This window comes from Quercus robur, chromosome 10 (genome assembly GCF_932294415.1).
Source record: "Quercus robur chromosome 10, dhQueRobu3.1, whole genome shotgun sequence".
NCBI classification, from domain to species: domain Eukaryota; kingdom Viridiplantae; phylum Streptophyta; class Magnoliopsida; order Fagales; family Fagaceae; genus Quercus; species Quercus robur.
Window position 1 is genome coordinate 50152662 of NC_065543.1, and position 10053 is coordinate 50162714.

The window sequence follows — 10053 nt, forward strand, 5'->3', positions numbered from 1 at the left end:
AGCAATGAATTTGCCATGAAAGATCTTGGTGACCTACATTATTTTTTGGGCATTGAAGTTCATCACACTCCTCAAGGATTATTCTTGAGCCAATCCAAATATGCTCTTGATATTCTTGAGCGGGCATCCATGGTTGATTGTAAACCAGTTTCCACACCCATGGTTGTGGGACAACACCTCTCTGCTAATGGTTCTCCTTATGCTGATCTCACACTTTTTCGTTCTATTGTTGGTGCTCTACAATACTTGACAATCACACGTCCTGATCTTGCTCATAGTGTTAACACGGTGTGTCAATTTATGCATGCCCCCACAGAGGAGCATTATCAAGCTGTTAAACGTATCCTTTGTTATATCAAAGGTTCTCTTCATTTTGGTCTGACCATTTACTTTGACAGTGAACAAAGGTTGCTGGCCTACTCAGATGCAGATTGGGCTGGTTGCCCCGACACTAGGTGCTCAACTTCTGGTTTTGCAGTATTTCTTGGCCATAATCTTATTTCTTGGAATGCCAAGAAACAATCCATTGTGTCTTGCTCTAGTGCTGAATCTAAATATCGTTCTCTTGCTATCACTGCTGTTGAGCTCACATGGTTGTCTCATCTTCTTTGGGAGCTTCGTCTCCCTATAGTCCCAGCTACTATCTTATGTGATAATAGAAGTGCCATTTTCATGTCTTACAATCTTGTCTCTCACAATCGGTCTAAACACATTGCTCTTGACTATCACTTTGTGCGTGAGAAGGTTGCTGCTGGTCATCTTCGTGTTCAATTTGTTCCCTCTGCTTTTCAGATTGCTGATCTTTTCACCAAAAGTCTCTCACGACCTCAGTTTCTATTTTTCCGTTCCAAGCTAAATGTGTCACCACCCACACTTAGCTTGCGGAAGGGTGTTAAGACTAATAAGGAAACAATTCATTCTAGCTGTAAGGAGTCACTGCCAGCACCAGATCCAAATCAATATGGCAAGACATAGTCAACGGCACTATTGCATTTTCTGCCTCCATATAGTTTAGCATAATTATAGGGATTTAATATAGTGGACTTGCCGTGTATAGATTCAATTTCCTTGTACAGATTCTTCTTGTATTATATAAAAGTCAGTGAACCCTCCTCAACAATTCAAGTTAAGGGTTTCTCCATTATCTCTCTTAAGGTTTTGACAAACCTTTTCAAATAGTAGTGGAGTAGTCATCTATGTAATCATGCTTGAACATACAATCAAGCTCTGGCTTATTTGACAATAAAATAAATTAAGCTTAATTATATAATCTAGTTTAGTAATGATCTCGAGTCCAACTCACGTTTGAAATTAAATTAAACGAACAATTTGAATTTTGAATACTTGATTCTTTTAACTTGCTTACGGCCCTAATTTTACTTTTTACTTGGTGTTTCAAACTTAGAGACAAATTATTTTTTAAGAGAAGTGTTATGTGCACAATATTTTCACAACAAATCATAAGTAGTAAGCTGTTACTGGTTTTAATTTAAACCTACTATTGAAATTACTTTTTTAGTCATCAATAATAGCCAATAATATCCTACCACATAATATTTGTTGTAAAAGTATTATAAAAATGTTATGAATATAGTACTTCCCAAAGTTGTAAAACACATTGTTTTTTTTTTTTTTTTCCAAGAAATTTGTAAAATGCTCATAACAACAATACACTAAGACAACAAAAATACTATAGTTATAAAGCAACCAACTCTCCAAAAAAGCATGAAATGCATAAGCAGGTGCGTGTAATGCAGTGGATTCCAATTATCTTAATTGATAAAATATTTGATAGTTGAATAAGAGATTTGGGATTCAATTCCCGCCTACACCAAAAACCGATTGATATCTTAGTTTGATGATAAAGAGCTATTATCAAGAGTGGACATCATAGGTTAAAACTCTCTAAAAAAGGTGCATGTAATGCAGTGAGAATGATAGCTAACTAAATGTAGCCTCATTTTTTATTGTATACTAGTCACAGATTCGCGTAATGTGCAGACAAATTTGACAATATTTTTTTTTTTTTAAAAGTAAAAATTGAAAATAGTGGATGAGATCTAAGTGTTTGTTACATCGCATAGTTTTTATTCTTTTTAAGAAGCATTAGAACATTTGTAGCAGTGGAGCTAAATAGCTATAATGCTATTTTAGCTTCACCAAAATACCAAAAACGGCCATGCAGCAGTGGAGGCATAGGTATAATTTTTAGCTGAACTGCTACAGTACACATCTGTAGATAGATGTGCACTGTAGCAGACATCTAAAAAAAAAAAAAAAAATTTATTCATCCCCAGATTAAAATAATATTGCTTTGTTTATTTTTTTTTCATTTCCTTTTCTCTCTCTCTCTCTCTCTCTCTCTCTCTCTCCGGCTTCTCCTTTCTTCTCTCTTCCTCAATTTTTTTTCTCTCTAGTTCGTCGGCCAGCTCCCTCATCTCCCTCATCCCTCAACTCGCTGGCCAGCTCCCTCATCTCCCTCATCCCTCAGCTCGCTGGCCAGCTCCCTCATCGCCGATCTGTTCTGCCGACCTAACTCACTAACCCACCCCAAGTCCCATCGCCGATCTCCCCAAGCCCCATCGTCCAGCTTGCCCAGTCCGTCCCCAAGCCCCAAGCCGCAGCTGGGTTTCATCGTCGATCGTCGATCCAAGCTCTGGGTTTCATCGTCGAAGCCGCCGCTGCCTTCCTCATCGTGGGTTTCATGGGTTTTTCCATCAATCAAGCTTTGGGTTTTTTTTTTTTTTTCTTCTTCTGCTGTGGACTGCTGGTGGTGGTGGCTATGGTTGTGGCTGTGGCTGAGGAAAAAGATTGGAGACTTGGGTTTTTTTTTTTTTTTTTCTCCCCTGCTGTGGATTGTTGGTGGTGGTGGTGGTTGTGGCTGTGGCTGTGGCTGATGGTAGAGGTGGTTGTGGTTGGTGCTGTGGGTTTTTTTTATATTGGCATATATTATTTTATTGTAGTAGTTATAATATTTTATTGTGATGTTTATATTATTTTATTGTGTTGAAAGTTAAAATAGATCCACTGTTGCAGTATGTGTATAGGTAAAATGGATAAAGTAACTTTTATTGATGCTAAATAGCTAAAATTATAGATCCACTGTGGTGGATGCTCTTACAAAGTATAGTTGATACAATATATTAGATTTTTTAAATTAAGCTATCTATATTTGTTATTTGATAATGTTTTAAGTTTGCAAGTTTTTTTTTTTTTAAGGAAACATAATACATTTTATATTCAATAATTATATTATATAAGGCAAGATATTTTTATAAATGATGAAATGTATGATTATAGTTTATTTCTAGTGCTCTTTACAAAGGATTCATCATTTAAAACTGTTCAAAGTGGACCAAATGGACATAATTAACCAAAGAGAACCGAATAGATCAAAATGGATCAATGGACTGTATAGACATACTTGACCGAGATGCTACACTGATATGGCTCAACAAAAGCATAGTAATAAATAAATATTACACTTCAGTTTTCAAATATTACTACTCACAAACCCATGCAATGCATATGAAAATTTAATACAATTATTTCATATGAATGTAATGTAAAATTTATATGTTAAATAGTGTATATGTTATTTAAAAGTATTTTTTATTTTTATATTTTTTTTAATGAAACATATAATGTACTTTGCATTCAACAACAATATATAGTGAAGATGTTATCATTATATGAAAAACATAATTGAATAAGAAGATTTAAATTATATAATTATAATATTGTTTTATATAAATAGAAAAGATGTTATTAAAAAGAAATTCTTTTAAATATATCACAATTGGTTGTCTAATTTGAATATAACCAAAAATATTTAAATATATATATATGTACTCCCTCATTCCATAGAACACATATAACGTTACATTAAGTTTAAGTTATTATATAAGTTTAGAATTGTAACATTTTTTTTTCCTTTCCAAATATAAGTATAATGCTTATATTATTAAAACTTGAACTTTTAGGTAATCTTTAGAACATTTATCATTTTTATTGTTTTTTTAGGGCTCATATCTCTAATTTCTAGTGACTATTTTTTTAATTCTTTATTTGAAAACTAAAGAGATTGGCTTAAATAGAATAAAATTTTATACTTTTCAACTCTAAAATTATAAAAATAAATAATTTTTTGAGCCAAAAACTGAAAATGCATCCTACAAAAAGAATTAATTTAAGGCCCAATTAATCCAAAAGGGACTGAATGGACCGAAGTGGATCAAATATACCAAAATGGACCGAATTGGACAGAAGTGCACTAAGTGGACCGAATAGACCAAAGTGGACTGAATGGTTATAATGGACTATAGTGGACCGAATAGACCTAAGTGGACTTAAATAGACCGAAATGGTTCGACTGGACCTAATTAGACCAAATGGACCAAAGTAAACCGAATGGATCAAAGTGGACCTAAATAGGTTGAATTAGACCATAATCGACCAAAGTGGATTAACTGAAATGATTAGAATGGACAGAATTAGGCTAAAATAGACCAAAGTGGACCGAATTGGACCAAAGTACATCAAAATGAACCGAATGGACATAAGTGGAATGGAATGGACTGAAGTAGTCCGAAATGCTATTCCAAAGTGACTCAAAAGTAGTGTAGTAAACTAGTAATAATACTAATAAATATTACGCTTCAACTTTTAAGTTGTTTATTATGCTGCTGATGTGAAACTAACCAATTATGTCACTTTGTAATTTTTTTTAGTTAGTAAACGATATCATTTAAAGGCTCTTTCTTTATTAAAATTTTAAATGAAAACATTCATAAAATATATTATTTAAAAGAACTTATTTTTTATTAATAATTCACTCATTTAGTTATTTAGTAATAGATCGTTCCTAAAAAAAAAGGTAATAGCTCTTACAATTGAAATGGACCAAAATGCTTCCTTGATGTGGCTTAATAAAAACGTAATAACAATAAATACAATGTTTTAGCTTTTAGATGTTATATGTAGATATAGGGTGGGTTTGGATCCACGTCTGAGTTTTGCTTTTGCGTTTTGCTTTTTTTTTTTTTTTTTTTCTACACGCGTTTCAGGGGACAAGTGCAACAGTGGAGTACTGTTCAGTACTGTTTGGCCTTGTTTTTTTGACATTTCTGTCAATCAGTGGGCCCGTGCACTGTTTATGGACCCACAAATTTCATTTTTTTATCAATTTTTTCATTAAAAATGGGTCCCACAGCACTATTCACACATTTAAAAATTATTTTGCTACAGTGTTTTCAGTTTTCAGTTTCAGTAAAATAAGTTCTATCCAAACACATCCATAGATTACAAGCTATAGATAAATATTATATAAGAAAAAGTGAGATTTAAAAAGTTGCACATAAAAGCTAAAAAGCAAAAAGTTAGCTGCTAGTCCCAAACAGATGCTATTTATAGATATAGATGTTTTATCTTAAAACATGATTTAGAAGGAGCATACATCTTAACATTTAAAAAATATATATATTGCTAACAGGAAATTACACATCTAGGATCTAGCTAACATATTGCTTCTCAAGGAGGCTTCCACAAAACACCAAGTCAAACCGTTCCTCTGGAGGATCTCCAATACAGTCAAAGACTGCATCTGCATTTAAAAAGTCTTCCTCGGCTGTATAGCTGCAAACAGAGATTAAGGCATAAGATGATGTTGCCAATGATTACACCAAGAACAAGAATTTACAAAGGTTAATAATTATACTGATTATACATATTAGCAGAAGGTATGGAGCTAATGCTGACAGTAAATTTTAAGAGCCTTTTGGAGGTAAAGTAGAAAAGAGAAGGTTGCTGAGTTCTAATGGTGGGAAGCAAAAGCCACCTTTACAACAAAGAAGATGATATTTTTTCAAGTTTGGGCAGGGCACTGCTTTTCAAGGAAGGGTAGACATACACCATTCTTCACAGACCATGTCAATATTTGTATAATAAAGGATGGGAACTTCGTAATGAAAGAGGCTTCATTAAATAGCCTCATCAATTATGATTATTGTACTTTCTTGCATCTAAGTTTTATCCATACAAACAAAATTAGCAGTAGAGAATTTTAATAGAATGCTGAAATTAGAAAGGGTTGCGGGAGACCTGGAATGTCGAAATTCCTTTGGTTTTGGTTAGGCAAACATAACTCCCCAATTAAGCAAAAACATTCAAATTACCCGCTATAAGATGCATTCAAGTTAAGCAAAAAGCAAACATCTTAATGCCTATTGGTAGCTTAGTATCTGAACAAGGTAGCTTAGTATCTTAATGCCTATTGGTAAGCTTAGTATCTTAGCAAAAAGCAAACATCTTAATGCCTATTGGTAGTTTAGTATCTGAACAAGGTAGTTTAGTATCTTAATGCCTATTGGTAAGCTTAGTATCTTAGCAAAAAGCAAACATCTTAATGCCTGTTGGTAACATCTGAACAAGGTGAACTGCTCGTCAAATTAAGCATTCAAAGCATTCAAACATAACTCCCAAATTAGCAAAAAGCATTCGAGGTAGCTTAGTCATTTTCATGGCATGCAATGCCTATTGGTAAATAAGATGCCCTAGAAAAAGTAAGGGGATGGTAAACACTGTATTTTCGTTGGTACACTATAAGTTACCCGCTCTTTGTTATGATACACTTCATTCCAGCAGCTTTGGCTGCTGCAAGGCCAATGGCGCTGTCCTCCACCACAACACAACTGTAGAAAATAACCATTATATGAGTTCCAAACAAATGCAAGCATCTTAATCAGAATAAAATGCATGCCAACAAAAGAATTTTAGCCTATGATAACCATATTTTAATAACAATTGAAAGCTGAACAAGGAGTTAAGTACAAAATTACTAGTAGCATGCTTGCAGTAATTAAATACATTTAATCAATCCTAGGAAATCAATTCAGGTACTGGTGAATGCAGGTATTGATCTAACTCCATCCAGCAAGTATGAAACTCACTAAATTGATTATCTTAGCATCAGATATAACTTAGGCCCTTGGGATGAAATACCTTGAAGGATCAACTCCTAGAGTGCTGGCTGCTAATATGTAGATGGCCTGTCAGGAAGAATAGATACAGTTTAGTGCCTAACAAAGACACCCATCAACCACACACACACTAAATGAACTCAAAATGATTAGACAATCACAAGTTGATCCAATAGCACATGAGCATCTTGTATACATGGAAAGTAGAGGAAGTGTCTTATGTTTCTGGAACTGTAAATATTGATCATGTTGTTGCATTTAAGGACATGAATGATATACAAATTTAGGCCATACAGAATTTCCATTCTCACTTTGTGATTACTTCACAATAATAGATGGAGTTCCAACTTAAAATGTAGAGAAAGTAAAACCAAATGATAATAGATTTAGATGGTGGCCAGACACAACCTTACTATATTAATATTAAGAGGATGAAAAGTTTACCGGATCAGGCTTTTTTCGGGGAACCACATCTCCGGCAAATATCTTGATTTTTCCTGCTCGTTCAGGTCCCAACAAACATGCTACTATTGCAGATACCTAAACCCAACACATATAAGTCAGATGTTAACATAAGAAATGGTTCAATAATCAGTATGATTCAGTTCACCAATAAAATAACTTGACAAAAATAGCAAGATCGTGAACTGTCAATCCTAACATCAATGTATAACCTAACATAGTTTTCAAACATATAAAACCTTGATAGAGAAATATGTCAATGAGACCCCTTAATTTCACTTATAACAATTGTTTTACTGTGTCAACAGAAACCATGTGACATGCAATAATTGGATTTCACCATCTTGAGTCATGGAAAACTAATCACACAATCAATTACAATTATGAACCTGATTTTGCATACCGCCTTCTCATTTGAAGTGCTGCACACAGCAACTTTGACTCCTTTGTCTAAAGCCTGATCAATCAGCCTATACAATTCGATAAGAAAAATTACATCAAACTCAAACAGCAGGAAATCTTAACATATCACAGAACCATTTTGTTTTGACTGTAATCATAGTCATATTCATAAGATAGAACTTCAACATATGGAATTCTAGAAGGTTTATTGATAACTTATAATTGATTTTTTAAAATAAAAAATCAGAATTTCCAGGTTATATTGCAGCTCCAGAGAACTTTGAAGGAAACACAAGTTTCAGAATGGAAGATGGAATCAACCCGTTATTAGAATATATCACATGCCTAAGATAAGTCAGGAAGAAGAAATCAAAGAAGCAATACATCACTAATTGTCATTAAAGTTATTGATGATGTATGGAAGCTAACTAGATCAAGTTTAAGGTTCAAAATCATGAATTTTAAGGGATACAGATGCAACTTAGTCAGCCACTTACGAGAAGCCCAACAAATTGAACTTTGGACCATCAGCTAGTACCTATTCTTATAACAAACTTTACAATCAGATAATTAATCCAAAAAGACACAAAGTACCATACTGGTGCACCTGTGGTCATTACTAGTTTCTAGCTTAGAAGACTGATGACTGTTAGCTAGACTTAACTCATTTCATGACACCTACTTTCATGTTTTGGTTTCCAGTACAAGCAAAAGATGTATGTGTATATTGTAATCAAAGACAACTAGAAGAAGCTATATGTACAGAGACAAGCTTAAGATCAGATAGTAACAAACTTTCCAACACCCGGCCGAAGAGGGAGCAATTTTTTCTCAATGAGGGCCATGAATAACTCTGTCTTTCTCTTGTGAAGTGAAGCTATGAACTCCTTTCTTTCTTCGTCACTCTTTGGTGCTTTTTCTGGCCAACCTGTCTTGTTAAAGTAGGCTGTCATCCTACAAAGACCAGAATCAAATCATTACTAATTCTCTTCAAAGTTCCACAACATATTGTCTGTGTGTTGTGTGACATATATACTACTAACTTAAAAATGCATATAGAAAAGAAACAATATCAAACCGAGGAGCTTCTTGTGTGTGTCTGACATAATGTTGTATAGATTTTGTAAGGCCAATGTCAGTTGAAGAAGCTATAATTTTTTTTTAAGGAGACTGACATTACCTTTCTTTTCCACCTCCAATCTTAAGCAACTCACCGTACAAATCTACATCCCATGTGACACCCAGTTCTCTCTGAACCATGAATATAATTCATGTGTTAGGATATTAATCCATAGATTACATAGCATCAAAGTCAGAGCAAAATAAAGCTAGTTTCTTGGCGTAGACGTTTCATTGACTAATATTTTCATAGCGGCTAACAGCCATTATTGGCGATTCAATTATCTCTTATACTCTTTGTTTCAACCATTATTTTCAGCAACCAAAGAAACCATTCACCAAAATTTATCAAAGCAAGAAAACCCATATGAAAAATTCAACAAATTCTCGCATTCCCATCTAATACCACACCAATGACCAATGAACCATCAAACACAAAACACAAAAAAAGCAAGAGAGAATGCATACTTCTTTGAAAGTGTCATTGAAAGAGATACGATGCCCGTCTTTCTCAGTATCCACAAGCACACCATCACAGTCAAAAAGAAGAGCTGATGGAAGAGCTGAAGAAGAAGAAGAAGCTGAGCAAGTGAATCCCCTAGAACCCTTTCTCAAGCTTGCTGGCCTGGTTGTTGATGTTTTTTTATAGATACTTGTTCTTGTAGCGATTAGTGAAGATGATAAGAAGGTTCTTTCATGGGGTTGTTGGCAAGTAAAAGAGGTCTTTGTGTTAGATAACAAAATTGCTGAAGAAGAAACTGCAGCTATGGAAAGAGAGAAGGTGTTTGACGCCATTAGAGATTGGCTCTCTCTCCCTCTGGACTTTCTTTCTTTTTGGGGTCTCTGAGTCTGTCTTTGCAGTTTGGTGTCTTTTTTAACGGTATTGTGTCTCCAACTTATCCAACGTTAAAACTTAAAAGCCACAAATGCATTCTGGATATTGCGGCACCAATAGATCAGCTGGAATTGGAAAATCAATGGGTCCATTCCAATACAAAAATTCTAGGAACACAATTATCTGTATGGCAAATTGTGAGCAGTGGAGAAAAAATGATTGTTTCATGTGAAAATGACATATAATCGATTATAGTCT

At 34.2% G+C, this 10053-nt stretch overlaps 1 protein-coding gene across 1 annotated transcript; it reads right to left on the reverse strand.

Annotated features, from left to right (window-relative positions):
* Positions 1-5386: 5386 nt before the first annotated feature.
* On the reverse strand, positions 5387-9849 carry LOC126701653 (CBBY-like protein). Its single transcript, XM_050399946.1, has 8 exons — positions 9429-9849; positions 9022-9092; positions 8637-8795; positions 7843-7909; positions 7422-7517; positions 7000-7046; positions 6609-6689; positions 5387-5634 (listed from the first exon to the last, which is right to left on the reverse strand). Exons 1-8 carry the CDS (start codon positions 9753-9755, stop codon positions 5511-5513), a joined length of 972 nt encoding a protein of 323 aa, XP_050255903.1. The 5' UTR covers positions 9756-9849; the 3' UTR covers positions 5387-5510.
* Positions 9850-10053: the final 204 nt, after the last annotated feature.

Coding starts and splice junctions, on each gene's coding strand:
- LOC126701653 (XM_050399946.1), bottom strand. CDS start 9,755: ATGGCGTCAAACACCTTCTCTCTTTCCATAGCTGCAGTTTCTTCTTCA. Junction 8,796..9,021: donor ATTGGAGGTGGAAAAGAAAG/GTAATGTCAGTC, acceptor TGGTCTTTGTAG/GATGACAGCCTACTTTAACA. Junction 7,910..8,636: donor CTTCGGCCGGGTGTTGGAAA/GTTTGTTACTAT, acceptor CGAATTGTATAG/GCTGATTGATCAGGCTTTAG.